The 26,470-nt window shown below is 40.6% G+C and overlaps 1 protein-coding gene across 8 annotated transcripts in view; it reads right to left on the bottom strand.

The window, feature by feature from the left end:
* Nucleotides 1-26,470, bottom strand: part of AGPAT4 (1-acylglycerol-3-phosphate O-acyltransferase 4) — a 79,966-nt gene that overhangs the window by 31,861 nt on the left and 21,635 nt on the right. For 4 of the 8 annotated variants that reach the window (XM_040598223.1, XM_040598229.1, XM_040598230.1 and 1 more), the window contains one exon: nucleotides 4,425-4,594. In XM_040598223.1, coding sequence (XP_040454157.1) covers nucleotides 4,425-4,594 — 170 coding nt within the window. Of the gene's footprint in view, nucleotides 1-4,424; nucleotides 4,595-21,790; nucleotides 21,891-24,962; nucleotides 25,036-26,470 lie in introns of all 8 variants that reach the window. The other 4 variants (XM_040598227.1, XM_040598228.1, XM_040598225.1 and 1 more) reach the window with 2 other exon arrangements.

The following is a 26,470-nucleotide window of genomic DNA, read 5'->3' as shown; positions in this document are numbered from 1 at the left end:
CATGATCTCTATGCCCAAGACAGCCTCTAACCATCACATCACCCACAGATCATTCCCTGTTCACAAACAACAAGTCCAGGGGGGTGCCTTCCCTAGCTGGCTCACTCACCAGCTGTGTTAGGAAGTTATCATCTTCCACACACTCCAGGAACCTCCTAGACTGTTTCCTCTCTGCTGTATCCCCAGCAGACATCTGTTAAGTCGAAGTCCCCCACAAGACCAAGGGCTAGTGATCGTGAGACTGCTTACAGAATATTTTGTCTGCCTCTTCATCCTGGTTGGGTGGTCTATAACAGACTCCCACCATGATATCTGCCTTGTTGGCTTTCCCCCTGATTCTTACCCACAAACACAAACACCATTGTCATCATTAAGCTCTAGACAACCAAAACATTCCCTAACACACAGGGTTACTCCACCAGCTCTCCTTCCTTGCCTGTCCTTTTGAGGATTTTACAGCCATCCATTGCAGCACTCCAGCTGTGCAAGTCATCCCACCATGTTTCTGTGATGGCAACTATATCATCGTTTCCTAGCTGCGCAACAGCTTTCAACTCCTGTTTGTTGCCCATGCTGCATGCATTGGGCATTGGTGTAGATGCACATTAGTTGGCTATTGATCCCGCCACCTTTCTGGGGGGAGAAGCCCTAATTCCTATATGACCATTCTCAGGCACTTCCATGGTTTCTAACACATCAATAACCCTTGCACCTTTGCTGTCACATGGACCTCCATCCCCTACCTCCACTGAGATGGCAGACCAAAGGACCTGGCTAGCACACCAGATCTCAAACACTGGCGTGCCGCCCCCAGGCTTATCTCTAGCAAGTCTGGTTTTATCCCTTTCCCCCTTCAAACCTAGTTTAAAATCTATTAATATATTAAAATGTACAAGCAAACTACTGTGTTCACACACCTATCGGTGCCATACAATAACCTACAAAAGTCTCTTATCACACCTATATTTAGGGGCATGTTCAGTTTTTCCAACAGCAAGCTTTGGCATAAACAACTTTTAAATAAAATTTGGGTTTCCTGGCATTGGAACAGTTAGTCAGGGTTAAAATTTATTACATGTGCTTAGCAATTTTTTTATGAGAAACTTAAAGCAAGATAGTTAACAACCAATTTTTCATAATGGTTTTCTGCCTTGTTTACCCTGACAAGAAATAAACAACTATGGGCTCTCAGAAATGCACATATTTTGATGCCAACATAATGAGCCACTCAGAGTAATGTTTATGTTTTGCCAAGGTAGAAAGACCATCAGCATGAATAACTTGAAACTCAAGATACCAGAAGATGAACAGATAAACTAGCAGGTTTAGCTTTAAAGCACAGGCAATTTTTGCTAATATAAATGTCTTCATCTCAGAAAAAACAGTTACTGAAATTACTAAAAAAGCTATATTATCACTGCTTGGAGAGAGCAAGCAATGAAGTAGAAGGGTACAGTGAATATTGGCAGACAGCGTATTAATGTGCTTTTGGTGTAAGTCCTGAATAAAACCTCCCTCCTCAGAACACACCTCTGTCCTGATTTCAAGTTCTGGTGTCCAGTGGGTCTGTTTTCAAAGGGATGCTTAGCGCACATCTTGAAGAAACTAAATGCTACTAATGTGTTCAAATGCTGATACAGCAGCTATGCTGTCCACCACTAAGAAGAAGGTTAAGTCCTAAGACTGGAATGTCACAGGCAGGAAAACGCAAGGGCACAGCAGACCACAGGGACCTGTCACCAAAACCACATCTCTATTTACACAACAGAGCAACACACAGACACCGGAGTCAGCATCTCCCCCAGCCATTGCACCAGCATGGGGTGGAAAAGCAGAGCATCCACAACACAACCATCACAGTCACCCTGGTTCAGGATCATAACAACAGCCCTGTCTTTTACTAGAAAACACTGGTGTGGACAAATTTTCATCCTGTTGGGGCTGTGATGTTTCTAACTCTACAGAAAGCCAATTTGGCATGCAGCTCCTGCTTCCCTTGCAGCTTTTTGCAGCCACCTCTGTCAGGAGGAGTCAGGATTCAGCTGTTCCCTAGGACATCCATTGCTGCCCACAGTAGCATGATACTGACTTGGCATCAAGTACCCCTATGTTCCCTCCCTCCTGCACACATCACTGAGGTCTGGCCGCACAAAGAGATGTAGCTGATGGGTATCAAGGACTGAAAACAAAACAGGAAGATCCCTTCACAAAAAAACCCACAAAAACCAAAAAACCCAAACAAACTCACAAGTGGAATACAGATGTAAGTAATAAACAGTTTGGGCTGAACACAGGTTTGCCTGAAATTCCTGTCAACTTCTAGGTTTTTTTAAGTTTGCTTCCTTTTTCTAATTTCTAACAACAACCAAAAAAATCTTCTAAGGTTTGGTGCTGCAAACAATTACACATTAGTATATCCAGCTGCATAGAGTTCAGCTGCAGCTAGCAAGACAGTCTCAATAGCTACAATAACTTGCAAGAGTAAAAGCAAGCATAGAATTGCTTCTTCATGTGGTTATCTCCTTCTCCACTATAAACAAACAGATATCTGGCTCTCTGGCTCTCATTCAGCACTGTCAGCCCAGTGCCTCCTAGAATTTTCAATGGATGCTCCAAAAGTATCATATTAAAGAAAAAATTAATAAGTAAAATAAATGTTAGAATTGTCATTCTTGGGCTTTTTGTCCACACACACTTCTCCAATTCTTAGCACCTTCTTTGGTTCTTTGTGCTAGACCTTCTTCCACAGCCATTCAAAAACTTTCATGAAAGTGGAGAACCTCATGCCATCTGAGTCATTAGAAGAGGACCATGGTTCACAAACCTAACAACATACAAGAAAGGATGCCACTCCACCCCTCCACAAACAGCAAAAAAACTAAAACGACATTGAAAAAAACAGAACCACATTGATAGAGCATTATAAACCTACTGGGACTATGGTAGTTTGACTATAAGGAGAAACAAGAAAGCCAGTACAGGAGAAGAGAGACAAAAGAAGCAGAACAATGCACAGATTGATCATTGCAACTCAGGCCAGGAGGGCCAGTTTTCTGATGAGGACAAGGGAAAGACTTTATTTTTTTTTATTTTTCCTTTTGGTGCCAGACAGGTCTAAGGAAGTTTAGTTTTGTTTTTAAATGTGTAAAACTAATGTCCTGGTTTTGGCTGGGATAAAGTTAATTTTCTTCCTAGTACATGGCATAGTTCTGTGGTTTGGATATAGAATGAGAATAACGTTGATAAGATGATGTTTTAGTTGTTGCTAAGCAGTGTTTACACTAAGTCAAGGACTTTTCAGCTTCTCACACCACTCCACCAGCGAGAAGGCTGTGGGGCACAAGAACTTGGGAGGGGACACAGCCAGGACAGCTGATCCCAACTGACCAAAGGGATATTCCATACCATATGATGTCACGCTCAGTATATAAACTAGGAGGAAAGCTGGCTGGCAGCCACTGCTCAGGAACTTGCTGGGCAGCAGTCTGAGTGGTGAGCCATTGCATTGTGCATCACTTGTTTTCTATATTCTAATTGTTTTATCGTTGTTATTATTATTAGTTTCCCTTACTTTTCTGTTTTAATAAGCCATCTTTATGTCAATGCATAAAATTTAGGGTTTTTTCCCCCAATTCTCTTCCCCATCCCACTGGGGGTAGGGAGTAAGCAATCAGCTGTGTGGTGTTTAGTTGCCTACTGGGTTAAACCATGACAATCAAACAAAAAATTAGAGCATTTAATGGCTTCACCTAATAGAAGTTCAAGCTGTAAAACACAGAGTTTGGACACATGCTTGTGACCCTGTTAAGAGCAGGGCCATTGTCTGCCAGGGCTGCAGGGTACAGCTGGATGTTGTAACAAAAGCCTTTTTGTCTGCCTCCTGCAGCCAAGCACAATCAGTCCCAACTCCTTTGGCCCTAAGTTGTCTTCACCTTCTCCCTCCCCAGTCATCTCTCCTTTCTTCACTGCATTAATTAAAGCAGGAGAGAGAGAAGGCGTGTCTGAAACCTGTAGATTTTTAAGACTGTACTGGAGAATGCAAACAAATTCTACAACTTATTGGGAACGAATCACAGAACAGCTCATCTTTTTGCAGCACAATGAACCCCAAGAGCTACCTAGCAAGCACACAGAGAAATACAACTGTAATGGCCTCCACAGGTTAAAAAAAAACACATCTCCTCCAACAGCTTTAATGATAATGCTTTTAAAACTTCCATGAATGCCCAAGCAATCCCATCTCAGTATGACATATACTTGCACTGCATTGTTTTAGGTTCACTTCTCTAATTCTGGATGGTGGCTGAGTGAAATATGAGCACAGATCTATCAACTTTCAAAACCACAAAGGATTTGTGTTTTGTTTTTTTTTTTCCCTGCATCCAAGAAGAGGAAGTTTATTTTAAATGCTAAACAAAACTCACCCCCAAGACCCCAAATCTTTCACAAAAGTTCCAACCACAGAGAAAGTCGATTTCAAAGTTGTGATTAAGGATTACGATGGCATTCTCCTTCCCATATTTGTGGTAACTCTCTGGGTCAGTGTAGAGGGTGCAATCAGTGCCTGACCACCATTCCAACAGCATCACCATCTCTGGAATAAAGAACAAGAAACATATGAATGTACATAGTATATGCAAAGCCACAAATTAGTAATATGTTGAAAAGCATCAGTCACCTCAACAGCACATGGCAAAGAAAGGGCTGTAATGAAGCTGAAAAGCTGAACATGAACCACAGAGTCACACATCTTGGTACAGCAAGGCACAGACAGAGAAGAAAGGGAAGTAAGATTGAATTGAAAGAGGGAGCAGAAATTTTCTACAGAGATATTGAGAAAAAGGAGTTTAATTTATTTGAAAACTGCAAATTACTTTATCAAAGTACACGCAGAATTAGCATTTATGGTTTACAACAGTACAACAAAATTACATGAAGAACAGAACATGTTTGCAGGAGAAACAAACATACCTATTCCTGCCACATACAGGACCTCACGCTCCTCTAAAAACTGTACAATTATAGACCAGAAAACAGTTTGGACAAGACATCTTGAACCACGTCTGTTACATGTACATCTTATGCATCATCCTGTTAACTTAACAGCCATATGCCCTGCTAGAACTGATGCATTCTACATTTGACAGGGGTGTATCAATCATCCAGATCAAAGCCAACAGCTTAGACTGGATGAAGAACATCCATCCCCAGACCAAAGACAAGGCCGGTGGGGTGGCGAGCAAAGTGTGTAGAGCCAAGAACAGTTATTAGTAGTGTAACTATCTGCACATCCCTTGGTTGATGAACTGATGAAGCAAATGGGGGGGGGGGGGGGAGGGAGGGATGAAGAAACAGGGAAATCACTGTTAAATATCTCAAAACCACTCTGGATTGACACACAGATTTGTTCCCAAAACCTAATTTAAGAAATAATACAGGGATTGGTAGGACAGTGAGGGCTGTCTAAAACACAGCTGTACTTAGGAGCTGGAGAGTGGTTTCTCAGCGGTCTCCTAGTGACTATATATAGCTTTCACCTTCCTATTTGCTTATTCCGTTATCAAGCACAGACAAGAAGCAGGCTTTGTATTCGTTTTGCTTGTACCTACAAGCCTGACCACAAGACTTGTGAATCAAACCTTCATTTAGCAAAGTCTCTCTGGTCTGGGGCATGGAAAGTTGAAGTGAGTAAAGCCAACAAGCTTGGGGAGTTCTGTCTCCATGGAGATGGAAAAAGAAAACCTAAAGCAGTGGCTCTCCGCAAGCAGCCCCATGTCCTGAACCGGGGGGACCATGGGACTATATGAAAGCTGTCTGTCAAGATGGTAAAGAAGAGGAATTACGGGTGCATTTGCTTCCTGTCAAAGCTATCACAAAACTTCTGCACCAAAGCAAAGGGCTAATGTGAGGGCTTATTCTTTACTAAGTGAAACGTATCTCCTTCTCAGAGCGTACCTGTGCCATACGAATGTCTCTGCTGCAAGGACAAGACATCTCAGATACTCTCCTGGCTTCAGGCAAGCCTGAAAGCACCACAAAATCCTCATTCACCTCAGAGAAGATCAAGACTAGGCCAGTTTTTTAAATGCTTCGGAAATCCTTTCAGTTTTGGCCCCCCACTGGCCTCAACTAGTGACCGAAAACAGAAAACAGCTAGGAACAAGTCATCTACATTTTCAGTCATCATTAGTGAAATTAATTGCCTGAAACTTTCAGATGACACTGTGCTGTACACTGGAGAACTGGCATTAGTGACATGAATTAATGTTATCTAACAGTGTTACATCCAGGCTAATAAACAATCTCTATTCTTAATTACCTAAATATGCTAAAACTATATTTATGGTGCAGATAAATGACTGATTTGTCAGTTCCCCTGCATCCTTCTCATCGAGGCAGGTAACTACTACCGTGGCAGGAGCACACATTATTCCATGCATGCTAGCATGCATTAAAGCAATAGCCAGAGATGTGGAGTGAGACCTCAACCGCCTACGTTAACTGAACAATGATTTCACTTGTTGGAAGCTGATTTCTCAATAAAAGCTAAAGATGTTGACCTACCAGCAAGAACGCTATGGGGACACAGAAGTGTATACACAACTGCGCTTCCAGACTTTCCCCGTTAACAGCTGCCTTGAGGCGCGCACTCACAACTTTAAAACTTCCCAAAAGTGTTGCTTTCTATTGGATTTGTACTGAAAATAAATGCCCCTCACTCCCCAAGACAGCAAAATTGAATAACTGGGGGTGGGGGTGGGGGGGTGGAGAGTAGGTGGGTGGGCACAACACCCCAAAAAAAATCCCACACAATCACAGAAAAGAAAGGAAGCTAGTTACAGGATTAGTTTGTCTTTCATTTAACTAGTAACCCAACTAAAAGAAGAAATGACTGCCAGATGGGATTTTCTCTTTTTTAACCTCTACTGCCATTAAACCTATTGCCTGTAACAAACAAGTAGAGATGATGACTATGAGGCCCTCTTGAAGAGAAAAAAACACACCCACCAAACTTTACCTGAGAAAAAGACAACTTCAAAGACATCGCACTTCAAGTGTGGGGTTTTAAAAATTCTGTCTTTTCCTAACGAATCTGAAAAGAACTATTAATATATCACAAATCTCACTATACAGGTGTGTCATATGCATAGAGCTCTTCAGTTACACATCCTCAGTCTCAAATACATTCCAAAAAAGCACAGACAAAAATATTTCTATGTGTGGTTTGATTCTTCTGGCTTCACACAAGCAGGATTTTTATTTGAATAAATACTGCAGAAACAGGTCTCTATTCCTCATCTCGCATGCCTGTTTGTCACTGATGTGCTCAGGCAGTTGTCACAAAAAGACAAAGCAGGCACTGAATGTCTCTGTATTAAATACAGTAAATACCATCTGCCAGCCTTTAAGTTCTTAACATGTTTCTTCCCCTCATCTTCCCTACTCTTTCTTCCCCCTTCTTCCCAGCCTCCTTTCTCTTTGCTGCTCTCAAGCAGTGATTAGTAGTGCCAGTTTGCGCTACTCTTGCATCACGTCACCAGCTTACTTCCACAACCGGCCACAGAAATGTATTATCCCAGCAACTTGCATGGTGGCTCAGCAGCACAAGGTCACTCGTACACACTCTCTCCTTCCTTCACAGTGTAGATGATCAGTGCAAGTTTCCTCCTCTTTGTAGATCAGTCAGACTGTATAACTGAAAATCAATCTGTATAGGGGAGAAATTCTCTTCTTCCCAGCCAGGGCTGGTCCAAGATTTCTAAGGCTTCTCCCCACCTCCTTTCACGAGGTTTTAGAGTTTGAACATCACAGCTGAGCTGGTAAATACACATTCACCCACATCACAGGGGTTCCCACCTTACAAAGCAGCTCCTCCAGTTGTTTAAGATGTGCACCTAGTAGGTGCAGTCTGAAAATCTGGAAAGCTAGTAAGTTATTATTTAAAGTAATTTTTCCACAGACAGGCATGGACTTCCATATGAATAATGCAAAGGAAGATAAAAAACAAACAACCAAAAGAACTTGAGATCTCTTATTCCTGCTTTGAAGGCAGCATCCTTGCAGTACATTACAACTAGCTTCAAGAGATGCTGGTGCTAGGGGAGAAAACCTGCCTTCAAAAGCCTAGTATGGACACACTGTCTGCTTAAGAATTTTGAGGTTTTCTACCTTTCTGGAATACAAGAACCCCCCCTCACCCTGCTACACAGAACAGACCCTAACTACTATGAAAGCAAACTGTTTCCTAGCCCTTCACTGCACCAATCTGAACTGCCTCAATGTCTGTACTTCTACTAATATAAAATAACTAAAAAGAATACATCTCCAAGGCTGACCTGAACTATAACTAGTTACATGAAAAAACATTTAAGGGAAGAAGGAAAACACACACATAATTTACTGAGATTTGTTATTTTACACCTCAAAGTTTTGCAGGAATGAGTCATTAAAACAGTTGACACTGTTCTACAGAAGTTGTTAGTAATTTCTTGAGCTAACGATTCTTCATAAGCCATGAAAACATTTGCTTACAAGATTAACCATAAAATGCCTATTTAAAATTGAAACTGAAAGCACAGTTATGTATTAATAAGTACAATAATTTGAAGATCTCAAGTGAGTTCATAACCTGTTTTAAAGAGCAACAGAACTGTTTCCCTATATGACATTCTTCGTTTTCTTTAACCTATGTATCAAGACAACATCAAGGAAGAGAACTCAGAAAATTTTCATGGGAATATACGGTAAAAGCACAGTAAACTCTCCAGTACAAATAAAAAGCAAGGCAAGTGGGCAAGCTATGACCACCCTTTCAAAGACCAGACAGGGTAAATGGTTGCATGATGAATGATCACAATGCATAGAATACTGAGGATGGGGAAAGCATTTAAAGAAATATGTAAAAATAAGGCTAAAGACAGACAGATAGTGTAGTCCAGTCCATGCCTGTCTGTGGAAAAATTACTTACAATAGTATCTTACTATCTTTCCAGATTTTCAGACTGCACCTACTAGGTGCACCTCTTAAATACTTTCCATAGAATGAATTAAGTCTACAGGTAACTAAGAAAAGCAAGTCTATTATCTTCTCTGGACTACTCAAATGCCCTCTGTGTACCACAAAGAGGATTAAACTCCTAAATGATAGCTACTATATTAACTGCAAAGCTGCCTAGAAGGTTTTCAACACACTTCCAAGTACTGATGACTCGACAGCCTCCTTCCACAGACTATTCCAGTGCTTCACTATGCCATCTAACCAGACCAGTCATTTATTTCTGGTCTCCCTTCTCTGCAGGAGCTACAAGTAATTATGAGGAAAACTTGAAGGCAGGAGTTCTGCTGTAAGCTTGCACTGATTAGGCATATGAAACAATTGGAACTCTGAGCTGGAACACTGTAACACATTTAAAATAACATTATTATAAAAAAGCATATACGTACTTCCTGTGAGGGGAACAAAAAGTTAGTTCTTGGGGAAAAAACAAGTAATGCCTTCCTCCTTTCCCCAAGATGAAGGGGAGGTCCCTCACAGTGCCCAGCCAGAGGAGGCATCAACTCTTCAACTTAAAGCAAATTCCCTTCCATTCTTTATTCTGCACAAACAACACATGCAGGTATGCATGTGAGCACCAATGAGGTGTAATAATCTGGTCCACTCCAAGACAGAAGTCCTGGTCTTCAGCCTCCTGTAGGAAAATGCACAAATCGACTGGTTTAAACAGAAAGGAAAACCAAAATCCCGTCCCCTCTTGCCTCAGCACCACTATCTACTACCTAACTGCCCTCCATTTACCCGAGGTGGCAAAATAATCGCTTATTATCTTTGGACTTCTTTTCTGCTCCTTTAAAGCTGTTTTGAAGCAAAAGGTGGGAAGCTGATGTGAGGAAAAAATCACGCACAGAAATATAGAAAGAAAACCCAACAAAACCTTTCCCCATTGGCTGCAGGTCCACTTTCGGAGATTTCTGCCCCAGTCCCCACAGGAGATCCTGTAAGCAACTCCCCTGAGTAACACTTCAGTGAATTACATGGCTGCGCTTTTAGGGACAGAAATTACTAGCAGAGAGGAAGGCAGTAATGACAACTCTTAATCCCCCACCCATCACAGTAAGTTACTGGGTGCACTTGCAAGGAAAGAGACAAACACAGCCCAGCCCTCTCATACATTCTGGCTCCAAGACCCATTTATTTCAGCATTTGCTTGCAAGAAATTCTTTTAATGTACTTTTCTTCACCAATCTTATATTCCAACAAAGAAAATGTGCTGGGTTTGCCACAAATGACTGAGGACAGTATAGCATATGCTGATCAAAGGAGTCAGCACAAACAAACTGTGAAAGAAAACATGCCACTTGGCAAGTTCCTATGACACCAACAATTGCTTTGTATGAGCAAGAAACCAGGCAGTGCCATCTCACCACCACCGGCTTTTGCCTGTGTACAGGAGCACCACCACAGAGGAACTGCTTAGCAAACCAAAAATTACTACAGTCCATCCACTGCAAGTCACTGCGTAAAAGGAACATGAGTCTTGTTTCAATACTTTCTTTTAAGCAACTTTATATATATGTACAGACTAAAAACGTAATGTATCTTCAGCCTACTTGTAGGTTTTATTATTTTTAAGCTTGCATATCTTTTAATATAAGAAATACTGCCGTTACCTAGCTGAGTAAACCTTTTAACTGTTAAGAATGGTATATTATGACCATTAGGTTTATAATAAAGACCTCAACATTCAGTTCTTCATGGAATTAAGTTATCAACAGGAAAGAAATGGCAGACTCAAAAAGTCCAAAACCTACCAACTCCAGCTAGCCAGCTACCCCAAAAAAGTTTTTGGGGAGTAAGTTAGTGATATTCTCTGCAGGAGAAGGTTAACTGAAAAGAAGAAACAACATACATCTGTCCTGAGCCTGCATGCATGCTTTCCATGTTGGTGAATTCATGACCAACTTCTGCTTCCTCTCAAAAAAAAGCCTAGTCTATAATATACTAAAACCAGTCAGAAGATAGCTGTAAAGGATGATTATGAAGTTATGGTTTCCATCACCTCCATGATGTCTATGTACCTTCAGCTAACATCAGTGTTCCATACATAATTCCCTGTCTTCCTTTGTCCTGTATCCCTACTCTCCCCAAATCCGTAGGTACCAACCCTTCTTCCTCTCACAGGCTAATGGATGAATAAATTAACCTTCCATCAACTGTTCACAGTCTGATTTTAACCTGAACATTGTAATTTCTCTTTTAAGCTTGAAGGCAGCCTTCTGCATATTAATCCTTTCCAGTTTTCCAGGTATGCCAACTGGTCTAATAAAAAACAATACTTTTGCCTGCAAATCATTTATATTATCCACTTTTCTTAACTCTATCCCAACTGTCTTCAGCCAACTGAACATCATCCCAAACAGTAAAAAGCAGATACGCTACCACCCTCCTGTTATCCATGTGGACAGGCATCATCCATCAAAGTACTTCATGATGTCTAACACATCGTGCTTCACACAGATAATCCCCACTGCCCCCAAGAAAAGCAGGCTGGGCTCCAACGGTCAGTACTGATTTAACAGCACTAACCTAGCTTGCACAAACTGTCTTTCTTAAGCAACCAGCATCACCTGCTATCTTGACTGCGACATGCACGCAACTATTTCTAAAGTAAGTTTTAATTTCAAAACGAAGGATTTATACACTACACATTGCCTTCTTCAAGTTTAACATAGGTTTCTAGGATGCACTTCAATAATACATTCTTCTGAGGCGGCCTGTTAGGATGCAGAAGGCATTCTGGGGAAGCATGCTCAGTGGTTCTGTACTATGAAGCAGCTTTCCTGAATAAGAAATGTACATACGGAGTATCAGGAAGAGTTTTGCTCTGTCCTTAGTAGAAGGAAGCATTTTATCTTAGCGAGCAGTAGCTGAGGTCAGGTTTCCGTGAATATGAGATTATGCTTTTTATTAAATTGTTCAGTATTTGATGTACACAAACCAGGAAGTCTAGTACATTCATCTCTACAGGCACTGACAGTCATATGAGATGAGTGCTGGGAGAGGAAACATGAAAAAAGTAGGTGAGAATACTTAAAAGGAGGTGTCACGTGTTCTGCAGTGATCAGTAATACAGTATTTGACAGCTTGGGCTTGCGCAGCAACCGCTTTCTAAAAAGACAACCAAACAACTTTCATACTCTGGCACACAGACCCACCCTAGTACAAAGGAAAATACCACCTGATCCATCACGCATCCCTCTCCTGGTATGCCTTCATCAAGTATGACCCTGCAGCACACCTTGCCCAGAAGTGTGCAGGGACTACTGTGTCCCACAGATGAAGCTGCTGCAGCAACGACAGCTTGGCTGAACAGTAGATAAGATTACTCCAGTTCTCATTTTCATGGTTAGGGGTGGCATATTACTGTCTAAATCCCAAAAACAGAAGCTTCAGTGAGAGCAGCGTGACCTATATTAAACATAAGCAAGTGCCATCTTAAATTGATAGACTCAAAAAATCAACTCCAATAATTATGCAGTGGTTAGGAATCTGCTCCCAAACCTTTATAAAATGCCAAATATATGGACAAGAACTTGCCACCAGGTATTTGAATCTTTACAGTTTCTTTTCAGGCCCTTTTCTGATACCAGAAGGTCTAGGAGCAACTTGCTCTAAACAGAAGTTGAGAATCTGGCATACCTTAAACTTTAAGAAGAAACATCAGCTATTTACAGGACTTACAGCATGTACAAACAGAGGAAAGAAATGCAAGTAACTGCCGATGCAAACACAAGCAAAAAACTCACTAGGTAACAAGATGAAAAAATTACAACTACTGTTAAAACACAGGAGTCACCAGATGGGCACAGTCAGTTAAAGAATTTTACCAGTTTTGACCAGGATTTCAGTGATCAGAAAGAAACATCTGATACATCTGTAAACTTTTGCATGGTACGGGCCAAAAAAGAATCCACCTTCTAGTACAAAAAAGGCTAGGAGAGACAGAGTGGAAGTGCCAGTCAGGACTGCAATCTAAGTTTTAAACAGAGTAGAGTATTACTTCTTGTTCATCCGTAACTGAGGCCCTGGCATTTCTTTCTGTGAAAAGACAGCACGAGTAAGCCAGGTTGGTTTGGATTTCAGTGAATGGGAGAGTAGGGGAATGGATGGATAAATTTGTTCCACTGGGACAGACCCAGAATTCTGTTGGATGAACCCCATACTTCATCTGATTACAGAAGGAGCTTTTTTTTTTTTCCCCATATTATTTGAGAAAAACGTATGTTATGGGTTAACCCTGGTCAGCAGCTAAGCAAAGCTGTGCTTCTGTGAGCCACTTACCTCCCCCATCCCCAGGGGGCCAGGAAGAGACTATGAAGAGCAGAAGCAAGAAAACTCGTGGGCTGATATAAAGACAGTTTAATAAGCAACGGAAAGAACAAGAAGGAGGAGAAACCCAAAAGAAGTGACACAAAAGCAATCACCTACCAGAAGTAGACAGACGCCCAACCTGTCTCAAGGTAATGGCTGCCTTCCAATAAACAGCCCTCCCCTCATTTTTTCTTTCCGAGCATAATGTTACATGGCATGGAATATGTCCTCGGTCAGTTTGGGTCAGCTTTCCTGGTTGCATCCCCTCCCAACTTCTTGCACACCCCCAGCCTTCTTGCTGTGCTGGCAGACAGAGTGGGAAAAGAGAAAGCCTTGAAGCTGTGCAAGCACTCTTCAGCAATAGCCAAAAAACTGGTGTGTTACCAACACTGTTTTAGTTACAAATGCAAAACACAGCATCATACAGGCTATCACAAAAAAAGACAAATTAAAAAAAAATACATCTGTACCAGCTAGACCCAGTACCACTGTAAAGAACTCGGCCTTTATGATTAAATTCTGGTTTCTGAATGGTGAGCAGACCAATGACTAAGGCTGCTAACTGTTAAGAATGACTAATGATTCAGTCATTCTTAACCAGCATGAGAGAAATTTTAGATAAGCAAGAGCGTCCCAACAACAAAACATGTTTACATCAGCAGTATCACCAAAGAGAAAGCAACAAGGAAGGGAAGCAGTATGGAAATAAAAAAGATAATGCAAAACTCAATCTAATTAATTTAAAGTCAGGTAGACCCAGACTACCTCCCAAAATACTGAATCAGAGGTGAAATGGAACTATGTTTTTAAAAACAGCAAAGAGTAGAAACATACCAGTAAAACTGATGAGTTGATAAATGATCAGAGTAACTACAGCCATAGTAATCAGGCCTCAGTACTACATGGGAACAAAACCGTAACAAACAAACAAGAAGATATGTCTGCAAGAGTTGGAATTCAGGAAAACAATCCCTCTGTAATTTTTCAGAGGAAGGTCTGTATGTCATTATCTAATAACTCTGATTTTATAGACAAAAAAGAGACTTCAAATCTAATGCACCAGGCTACACTAAACCATTCATAAGGCACAATAAAAGAAATTGCTATCAAACAAAAGGAAAAATGAAGATTAGTAAACATCCGTAAAGGAGAAGTAAACTAAAAAGTGCATTTATCTGGTTTTGTTGCCTTTTGGTCAATCTGAATAAAGAAACATCTCCTCGAAGTGTTCCTGACACCTAAAACATTCAATGCAAATTAATAAATGTTATAGATAATACAAAATCAGAACACACTTTAAGAATCAGATGACCTTGAGAGGTAAGGTAACAGAAATGGAATTAATTTTGATAGGACTAATCACTGCATGATGCCTTGCAGAACTCATAAAATAGAGCCTCATAATTTGGAAACGACAGGGGAGAGAATGCCACTGAAAGTTTCTGCTCTGTTTGTATTATGAAGCTTTAAGAAGGAAAAAGATAGCATTAGGATGTTTGTTCTTGGAGAGAAAGGGAATAACACATTGCATCAACTGAGAGAAACTGTGGGCCAGCACATCAGTACCAGGCATCCATGCTCAGGAAGGAAAAGCTGAAACAAAGCAGGATGCAGACCAGGGCTATCAGGATGTCTGGGAAATGGAAGAGCTTGGCTCACTCAAGCTATCAAAAAATGCTGAAAGAGGATTGTGTTGCTTCCCACAAATATGGCTTAAGGATGCAGGAGGTTAACAGCGCAGAAAAAGAACAATTTAAGCTAAATACCACTAGCACAAGAACAACCATGTCAAAAGTGACTGAAAACATATTCTGAGGCTTCTTCTAATTACTTTGGCAGATTAAAAATACTCAACAGCTTTATAAACTGAACAAGATTTATCTTAAAAAGAGTATATTATACTGCTGCTAGAAACAGTATGAATCTACTTCTATGATGCAGGAACTCCTTTCTAGTACCATTTCCTGTCATTCAGGGGGAGAAGAGTGTGATTTTCCAAACGGACTGTCTTACGGACCAATGTCTCCTCGCTTCCATCGCTGCTTGAAAAACACACAGCAGAGCTGCACTACCACAGGCTACAATGAGTATTCACTGGGCAAGAAGGAAGTCACTATCTTGGAGCAATGGCTTGCAAAGCCTTCTGTTTAAGCAGGGTTGCACCAGCCAGGAACCTTTCCCAAAAGACTACTCAGCTGAAAATCACCTTCTGGGGCCGGGGTGGGGAGGGGAGGCAGGATCTGAAAATTCAAGTACACACAAAAGCAACGGAACTAAGTTAATAGATATCATAGCCCTAACTTGTATTTATTCTATCACAGTCAACTTTTGATACAATGAATCACTACATTTCCTTAATTAATAAGGTGATCAACATTGCCCATACTTAGGGACCCATAGTTTCACTCAGAAACACAGCTTACACACTCATGTGACTTTTTGCCATATGTATTTCTTTTATGTTCTTTTATGATCATCTAAAGATTAGGAAAGTTTTTTGACTCTTAAGTGAATCTTTCATGTTTAATCCAGATATTTAGGAAAAAACCCCACTATTTTCACATAATTTCTTTCCTTCTAGCATGTATTCTTAGAACAGTTTAATTTCTACATATACCAAGTTTATCCTCTTTTGTTTGATTTGAAACTAAAATTTGGACTTGGGAAAGAAACTATTTCAGAAAAAAATGGCACATCAAGAGAGAAAATACCATTATTTTTGTTGCTCTAAATTCATGCCATCAACATGTTTAATGAGTGAGGATGTGAATTTATCTCAGAGAAAAATGACTGATGATAAAAGAGACTGCCAGTTGCGAAAGAAAGCATTCTCTAGCACAAATTGGAAGAAAATTTAATTAGGAAACCGAGCAAAAGGTAATTTAAATCCTTAGAAAATCTGCTGTGCTTTTAAATAAAGCCTTGTTACTAAGAGTTACATTTCAGAGAGGTGTAAACACAAAAAGAAGGAAGTACAATCTCTGCAGAACAGCAGAACAAGAAAACTAGGGGTAATGGTACCTAAGGTTCTGTACTTTTCCAATAATGTTTGTGTTTGGCTTTTGATTTCAGGTAACTAGCACACTCATAAGAAATACCCACGTATTATCAGAAATAATATGCTACAAAATTTATTTTTAGACAAGTCAAGGCAGATAACATCTACTTAGACTTCTTAGGCACAAGATATTCTATCTGCATTTCAGGACTGGAAACAAAAAGCTGACCAAGTACCTGTATTAAGTCATCGGAGTTAATGGTGAATGGCCACGGAACCTCTATCACTTTGAGAACATTGTTCAGAACAAAACCATTACTCATTTTTCACTTGCACTCCATGAATTCCCTGTCTCTGTCTGTAGTCTTACAGCATCTCATCACGTGAGGTCTTGAGAGACAAGACTATGTCCCAGTGCTTATTTTAGCTTCTTAATCCCTAACAGTGACTTTCACAAAGTGTTCTTTAAAGGGACAATAAGGTCAGAAACTACAGATCAAACAAATGGCTTTCATGAATTAAAAATAAAGTACTACAGATCAAATACACCTATCAAGTACACATAAAGCTGTGATTTTTGTACGGGGTATAGTGTGTAACCCCTCAAGCTGAAGTTATTCAAATATATAAATATATAAAAATCCGCACTTTTTCTTACCAAACAGTGTAATACAACTCGGAAATAGTACACTCTGTTAAGACAGACATACACTCAATGTATACAACAATATTATACCACAGCTAAGGACACCAGCGCCTCTCAATTCATTTAGTTTGATGGTACTTGCATTGGTATTTTCTCAAAGCTTAAGTGCAGCAGGAAAGTTAGAAAACAAATCCACAGGCAGAACATCACTACCTGCTCAGCCAGCCTGCAGCTCGTGTGCTCCAGCAAGCGAGGTGCAAAGATACCACTACCTCGCCTAATCTCTCACTGCTCAGCCTAAAAGGGTGTCCATAAAATAAGGCACTACTAGCTTCCTGCTTTATAGCCCAGTGGCTCAATGTAATGCTGCAGAAATACTGTGCACAGAGGGAACGAGCTTCTTGCTTTTGCAGGTCTGCTGCAACAGCGTTGTATCTTTAGAATTACTTGCCTTGAATAATTTTCCTAGGACACACAGGTATAGCTTACATGGTACGTGGGAACCTTGCATAACCAGCAAACTCTGAGTTTATGCTCTTTCACCCAATCTCCAAAAAACCCAGCCTCTGTCAGTTACAAAAGGCAGGCTGTGCTTCTCTGATAACCTGAGACAGTTTCCTGTTCAAAGCTCTGCAAATTATGAAAAGTAACAGCCAGACATACCATTTCAAGTAGGTAGAGGAGGAACAGCTATTGCTTCTTTTAAAAGGCACAACCTGACCTGACCTGTCATAGCAGTAGCAAAATAAAGACTTATCATACAAACAAGGCATGGATGTCTAAGAAGTAAAGAGGTATCACAAGATCAGATGCATATGCACTATTGACATTTCTTTCAACTTTATCACAAGGATTTCTAGCACAACAGAATCACAGAAAAAAAAGAAAAGAAAAGATTTCTAGCACAACAGAATCACAGAAAAAAAAAAGAAAAAAAACCCAGGAAAAACTTCAAGATTTAAGAATAGGATACAATATTACACAAAGTATATCAGGCACCAGAATTTTCTCCCATGACAAACTGATCAAAACTGTACAGAAATCACAGAACACAGAAGGCAGAAGAATTGCAAGAGTCAGTGATTTCCTTGAACTTAGCTAGAAAATTCCTTTCGGAATTATCTTTACCACCTTTGTTGACCCAATTTTCTCAAAATTAAAAGATCCACAGCAACCATGTGACTCACTGACTTGGATGCAGTGTTTTATCAGCTTGCAAGGTGATGGAGACAAAGTTATCCTCTTCCCTCTAGGCCATACACACTACTGATTTACAACTGACTGAAGTACTGAAATACTCTGCTTTAACTCATGCATGCTGGCATTTCCTCTTTGCATTAGGAAGACTTACAGCTTTTTAAGATCACCCCTCCTTCGTGATGGTCACCTGGCCTTCTCACAGGACTTCAGCCACTTGAAATTAAGACAAGCACAACAACCAGGACTGGTGCTATATCAGACCCACCAAGGGCAGGCTGCAGAGCTGTTAGGTTGCCAGCTGACACTGTGCCTGAGGTCTCAGAGGTTCTATGTAGGCCATTTGGATCGTCTCTAAAAGTCTCAGCCTAAAAAGCTGGAAAGCCAGTGCAAATAAATACTATTTAGCATTTGAACTTGCCAACCTTATTTGAAGGTTTAGACAATAACCTCCCTGTGTTACCAACACTGCTGCTTCATTGTCTTTGCAACAGCTTACACCACAACAGAACCAAGAAAAAGGGACAGGAAGAACCTAGATACTCCAGCCCTCTCATTATGGGCCTGTTACTTGACATCTGTGTAATTTTTACCAGTTCAGATCTTTCTCCAGCTGCAATTGTCATGCACCCTGACAGCAGTGGAAGAAGCAATGTCAGCAAGTTCAGCTGAAGGACAGCAATCACTCGATGACCCAGGTTGCTGTGAGCATCACCCCTTTCGATTTTTTTCTGGCTGCTGAGGGTGTGACTGAGAAGCTTGCAAAAAAACCAGCATGGGAGCAGAGGACAACGCTCCAGCCAGATGGGATGCAAAGGCTCCTTCAACAGCCTGGATCTGCAGGATGAAGCTTCCATAGAGGCTTCCACAGGGAAGAACTCAACCCGGAGTCCCCCAAATCCAGGTCCTACAGCACATCATATCTGCCCTTGATACAGTACAGCAGTGGGCCAAGAAAGCAGATCTTAAAAAACGTTCAGCAAGGAACACTTTTGGATTTACGAACTCTGTGCAAAAGGTACATCCTCTTGCAAAGGAAGACGCACAGGAGGGAGTAGAGCTTCTTCTCCAGAGGGTCCAGATCAAGGGGACCACCCCAAACCTGAAAAGGAAGTCTCTCTCTGCTCTTAGCTAAGAAAAAATAGCTACAGAGCAAAGGGAAAAAATCTAAAACATGATTCAAAACTGTTTTAAAAGAACCTTCCATTTTCTAACTGGAGCTGTCCATTTGTAAAGCAAAGCCCACACAACTCAACGATGCATATCGACAGGAAGCAGGATTTCATCTAACATCCCCAGGTGGAGGGCATAAGAGCCCTAGGCTGGCCACAGAGCCCACTGCCTTTGCTCACCTTTTAGATGTAGAGAGCACAGGCAGGGCACGCAGCGCATGGAAACAGTCCCCAGGCAAGCATGCAAGGCAGTGTTCTTCTATATGGCACAGTGCACACACAGGCTGCTGAAAGCTGAGCTCACTGATAACTGCTCCAAGGCATGCTCTATGCAGAGGGAGCCCCTGACTGACAAAGAATAATATGCTAAAACGAACACTTCAGAAGTGTGTCATTTGGAATATTTATTTGGAATATTAAAGTACAAGCAAACCTTTAAAACAACAACCAACTCCTTCCAACACTTAGTAATTTTGCAACATAACTTCAAGATAAAAATCACAGATTAGGAGAGAGGATGATACAATATATTGTTAAAAACCAGACCAAACCAAAGACTGATGGTATACAGATTCCCGCCTCAAATATGCACCGACATTTACTTAAATTAGCCAGATCCTCGACTGGCATAAAACCAATTATCCTCAACTCCAATGCAGTCACTTACACCATGCTGACTTACATAAAATATGAATTAAACTCATCACACCCATTACAAAGCTAAAGTTTTACCTGTGGTTTGATCTTCCTGGCAATAGAACCTCAATGCTTGCTTAGTCATAGAATTAAAACCTGCATGTACACATGCATGAACTGATTAGTGTAATAAGTGAAAAATATGTTGCTTTATTGAAACATTATGGCTGTAATTCTGAAGGCTGACATTACACAATGATAGTTCTGGTTCTTGCTGTGCCTCAGCTCCATGAACACAATCCATTTCAATTTCTTACAGAATGAAGACAACAAACACTTCATTGATAAAAAGTGTTTCACCCTTTTGATGGAGTGTCATCAATGTTTTCTCAGATATAACATACCAAACAAGATAAAATGACAGTTTAATATGGCCAAGCTTGCATTCCTGTAACACAGCCAAGCTGTAATTGCTTTGGGAACCAAGGTCAGAATCGGATTTAATGCAAGATCCTAAATGCACAAGCCTTCAACATATCCTGAAAGTTAGAGTATTTCAGATTCTTGTAGGGTCTATGACAGGAACTGAGAACTTGTGGTTAAAACCTGTACGACATTAAGGCATGCCTCTAGTATTTGAGCCAGCAGCTCTGATCTTGGCACAAGCCTTACACAGGACCCTTCCAGTTACTGCATGTGTACTGGAACACCACCTCACTTCTCACCTTCCCCCCCCGCTCCCATTTTCATTTTGCCTCCCTTCTCAAAATGCACAGTGATCATTCAAGTTTGACCAAATAGCTTCTCTTTTTCTAACGTAACACACACAAAACGTAAACCACAATTTTTCTTAGCTGAAGTCAGCATACGTATTCTTGAAACAAGAGGTTTCAATTGCTGCTGCCTTCTCTAGTGCAGTCCTGAGCTAGGGGGGTGGAAGAATATGGAAACAAGTTTTGTACATGTCTTTAGCCACTGTTCCTTTTAAACTATCCCCATGTTGAAAGTTAAAAGCAACCCTCCCTTCAGAAAAAAATAGCTGCACACTTCAAAAATTTCATTTCACGGTTTTTTTTGTCTTTCATCCCTATACAATCTGTCTACAAAACAGCTTCTTCTTTGCAAGTTACACAGCATGTAGAACAAAGCCAGCCTCGCAAGTACAATGGCTTTAACACACATACAGATCTGCAGTAGTCAGTATTTTGAAATGCTCTTTTCAAACCTTTGGGGAAATTAATTATTCAACAGCCACGTGTCAGAGATATTTGTCTCACATTTGAAGGCTCCTCTTATCCTTCTTCCCCAAGGAATTTAGCAATACTCTTTTGTTTCAACAAACCAGCAGTTCCTCGTGCAACAGGACCAGTCAACGCAGATAACAATCAAGCAGGCATTTCCTCCAGTTCTTCAGCCCATCAGGACCACCTCCAAAGGCCAGCACTTGACTCCTTGTTGAAGACCTAACGAGGCACCAAAGAGAGCAGCAGGAATGTACTTCCAACGCTAACACAAGAATTCAGTAAAAGTACCCTTCCAGACCCACAGGTTGGTCCCACAGGTTTCCTCCAGTAATATTTATTTTTCATATCTCAAGAAAGACATCCTACAAAAGTACACACCTGCTCATATATGAAAGCAGACAACCCTCCTATCACTTTTTTGGTCTTCCATGTTTAAAAATGCAACCATGATTACAGAACTTTTCTACGGCAATAAATCAATGACACAAGCTAGAAATAAAAGACAGACTACAGCAGCCTGACTCTTACCTTTGTATGAAGGTCAGAGACAGCATTATCATTCCCAGCCCATCCGGGACAAAGTATTCAATAGTATTTTCAATTTTCTCATACTGTTCACAGGAACCACCTTTGAAAATCAGTCCTGTAGATTACTATGGCACTCCAACACCCTACATAACACAGGAAGAACCTAGCATACCACTGTTCTTAATAGAGGTCAAAATCCCGTATTTCCAACACAGAAAAAGAAATTTTCAAGGACTTATTTACATGGCCTGTATGTCAAGTAGCAGCATGTATCAGGTCGTGTCTTTCACATTAAGTCACTAAGTCCAATAGTGTAACCCACACAGCTTGGGATGCTCCTGGGACACTGTTGCCCTTCTGCTCACCTGCGCTTGCATAATGGTCTATTTATCAACTATCATTTGCTTTCCACATGAAGAAATCTATCACTTCTTACCAGAATAAAGTCTATCTCAAAGACTCATGGATCTGGCATTCCAGTCTTTCTAATTCTCGCCTGAGAACTGCATGCATCTACAGGAAGCTACAAGCTTTAAATCACCTTTCGGAAACCCTGAATTTTAGGCATGAAGTAATGCAGATTTCTAGCATCAAGTCAGAGTCTATGAAGACACAAGGAAGATAAACTCTATGATAAGCTTCAATCTAACCAGAAATTTTCTGAAGTCTTAGTATTTAAAAAATACTGAAAATGTAGTGCCATACCAAGAGAAAAATGTACTGTGGTCTGAATTTTAAACTCTAGATAAACAAAGAACATCTCAGAACTAAAGAGGTATGTCAGCTATTTTGTCTGTGTGTCTTCCTCCTTCTTTACGTGCAGAAAAGGCAATACTTGGTCAAATATTGACTTTATCAGCTTTAATTGGTTTATTTTGGGGGACAGGACAGCTCATTGATAAAAATTCAGCTGAGATCAGTTTGAATTCAATTTCTGGAAATATAACCCAATGCAGCCAATGAAAGCACTTTTCTGAATACTGCAAAGTTAGCATCCTCCTTCCTATCTTCTACCTTTGTACAAAGAACAGCACTACAAAAGGGCACACAGGCCCTTCAGATAAATGGTTCCAGTTTGAAGGAAGTAACAGCTTCTTTAGTTCTCCATACCTACACTGCAAATATAGAGTCCTCAGCAAAACAGCAGAGTATTAGCACACTGTTAGATGAGACACCATGAGCTAGGGGAAAAGCCTGGAAAATGTCAGAGAATGGTATGAGTTTGTTTGCTTTAAGAAAAAAAAAAATCCAATAGAAGACTCTCCACAGCATTCAAGTGTGGTACAGGAAAGGAGCTCCTTTACAGCACCAAAGCTATATTAATGAGAACCCCTGTCAAAAGCCTCACAGCTGCAGATCTCCCACGCTTTCCCAAAAAACAAAGGGTAAGCTTCTTTAGAAGCAGCAGCAAGAAATTAAGTCTGTACAATCACTCGCTATATTTCCTTACCTAACACAGGCAGCATATACATTTACTCATCAAAATCTTTCACTGGCAGTGCATATTGATTCCTGGATTATTTTTTTGTTTGTTTTCACAGAGCCACGTTAAGTACCAATGAGGAGTAAGAAATTTATGTACAATGGAAAATCCCTCATGTATTAGGAAGCTCACTTGTTTTTTAACTTTCAAAGAAAACCCCACACTCAAGAGATGCTACATACTGGAGATTCAATTTAGAAACACAGCTAAGTGAAATGAAGAATAATCAGACTGAAGGGTATTTCCCACTTCTTTAACACCACAAGAGAAAGGAAATGTTAGTTACTGACACTCCAATGCAATTTGCTTGAGTACAGAAAAAGCACACAAACGTAAAATACTAATACAAGTGGGCTAACAGAAAAGCAAAACAATCTACCCACAAACAACTGCACTGTAATCTCTTTGTGGTTCCTTGTTTTGTTTCTAACATTCTTTCAGCAAGGTCCAAAATGCATCTGGCAAAACAGTAACTGCCTCCCCAAAACCAAGCAGATCAAATAATTGCATTGCATACGTTTCCATTTGGTTTCTAATGCAGAGTTAAATGATTCCTAGTTCTGAGCACGGTGTTGGAAGAAACATGTTTAATCATAGACCATGCCAAGATGGATGGTAAAGGAAATTCAGCAACACATATTTAGACTGCCCAACAAGACCCTGCTACATTGCAACAGTCTCCAAAACGAGAACACAACATAATCCACAAGTAAAAAGCCTTAACCTGAAGACTGCGAACAAGTCACAGGAAATAACCACCCAGCCACAGAGGAGTACCAAGCATGTGCACTCAGAAGATCTTTCATCTCAAGTGTCACACTCAAAAACTTCAAGTACCCACTGAAAGGAAATACTGCTTCCTACTGGTTTGGAAATTTTCCTGCAAAAAGTTAATCAGACACCAGATACTGGACCAGCTGCTGGAATCCTTGCTGCAGGATGAGCCCAAAAACCTTCTCCACAACAACTTGCTGCTACATGACTTTCATGCTTTTGGGAGAGGGAGAATCATGCAGGTTATACACTTTCAGTGATGCACATTGCTCAAAAGGGAGCAGAGAGCTAGAAGATGTAGTCCACCAATAGCAAATGACACAAGACACACTGCACCTCACTTGGATGTTGTACCAGCAGATCTATTACTCCCTGACCAAACACAGAAGAATTTAAAATTTCCCCAGCAGCTCTGCCTATGGAGGTAGTAGTGTTCTTCCCCAGACAGGGCTGGATTACCACTAGTTTGTTTCTGCTTGTAACTGGTGATGGTGATCAATGAGCTACTCTCTGCATCTTTACAGGAAGGTTACATAGGATCGAGAGGCTATCCTTCAAATTTAGTACGATTTTAGCAATTAAAATCAGGCCTATACCTAAAACAGGGTTTCTACAAATACAGTGTCTCTTAAGAATTTGATCCTCTGATCGTGATGTTCACTTTTAATGAATAAACAACTGTAGCACCAAACTTGTACAAACATTAATGTCTCCATATTCTATGCTATGACTTGGATCATTAAATACCATGTTCCTAAGTTATGTCATGTCAGATGGAAGTACTTTCATACAAACACTCCAGATTTACCCCAATTCAGGGATCTAGGAAGCTTGCTGGCCAGATCTAATGCTTAACAAGAGACGCTAGAAACTTTGTGATGTGAGATGCCAGACACCAAACAGAATGTGATTCACCTTCTATTGCTTCCCTGCCATCCCTCTCTCCAGTCTGCAGGCTATCACCATCACCCTTCTTCAGATCAGGAATCTGAGGCAAAAAAAAAAAAAAAAAAGGAAAATGAAGACAAACAACCTCTACAAAGGTTCCAGCAACAGCAAAATAGTATCAGTGACAGCAAAGATGCTCTTTTCATTAAGGATCAGACTACAAGCTTCTCTAGCTCTTCAGCAGTCTTGGATACAAAGCATCAGTATCAAAAGCTTTTTTTTTCACTTCTATTTTCCCAGAAAGTAGCCCCTTCCTCCTAAACTACGAGCTGGTCATTAGCAGACCATATCCCTTTTAGGTTGAATCAGGATCTCTGCTAAAGATCATGCATAGATGTCATTCAATGACACCTTCATGAATAGAACAGCACTATGGTCACACAGCGTGCCTGCAGTCAGCACAGCGTCATGGCTGATCCACTAAAGCTCATTGTCAATATCTGAGCCACGATGAAAACTGGGTAACAATGCCTACAAGTGGCATAAAATGAGAGCGACTGAAACTTCGTTAGTTGATGCAGCAAGTCAACAGTAGTAGGGAAAATATGGAGGCATTTGCGGTCCCTCCTGCAAGAGGACTTATTTGTAGCGATGAATACAATTCCGCTAACACAATCTGGAAAAAAAAAAAAAAAGGAAATTCAAGCTGTGTTGGATGCAGAGAACAAACACATTGTCTTACTCTATAAGCAAAATAATGGAGAACCTGCTGCAGCAATTGGCTCCTTCAGCCTTTCCAAATTGAAGTAGACAAGTTCAAGGTTTGGTCTGAGTGGGGAACGGTGCAGGTAACTAGCAGCATTGCCACAAGCATGTAACAGGTATACAAGGGCATTAGGACGCAGGCTGGAGGAAGGCATTAATGAATTAGAGTAAAAGACACTTTAGATAACTTCTACTCTAACAAAACACCTACTTTGTCAAAGCAAAGGAAACTAAAACTTTTTGAGGGCAAAACTCACTTCAGGGTGATACAATCTACCTGGACCCTTTGGAAGGCATCAAATGGGAAATCAACGATAAAAGCAAATATAATCTACCAGAAGGAAACTGCATATGCTCATATGTGGTCATGCACACACAAGCCTGTGGGACAGTAATTCAAACAACTCAATGCCATCATGACAAAATACTCAGCAACAAACAGAAAACACTTCAGAATCGCATCCACAAAAAAACCCTTATGTGTTCTGCCGGCTACCCCTAAAATGGATCCTGACTGATCCACTGATAGCATTGTACAGCCTATGACTTGGAAGAGTCAAGAGGTTCATATTTCAGTATTATGGTGTACGTCCCTAAGTCTGCTTTGTGCCCCTCCATCCCTAAAAGAATACTCAAACTCCAGAATGCAGCAAGCAAGAGCTGGAAAACACACCAATACAGGCTGCCATGGGCTTCATATCTTGAAACACTTAACCTACTGATCTCTCAGCATTATTCTGTGAACAAATACTGACACATTTTGTTTACCA

Source organism: Falco naumanni, chromosome 6 (genome assembly GCF_017639655.2).
Source record: "Falco naumanni isolate bFalNau1 chromosome 6, bFalNau1.pat, whole genome shotgun sequence".
Classification (NCBI taxonomy): Eukaryota; Metazoa; Chordata; class Aves; order Falconiformes; family Falconidae; genus Falco; species Falco naumanni.
This window is presented reverse-complemented; position numbering and strand designations above follow the sequence as displayed.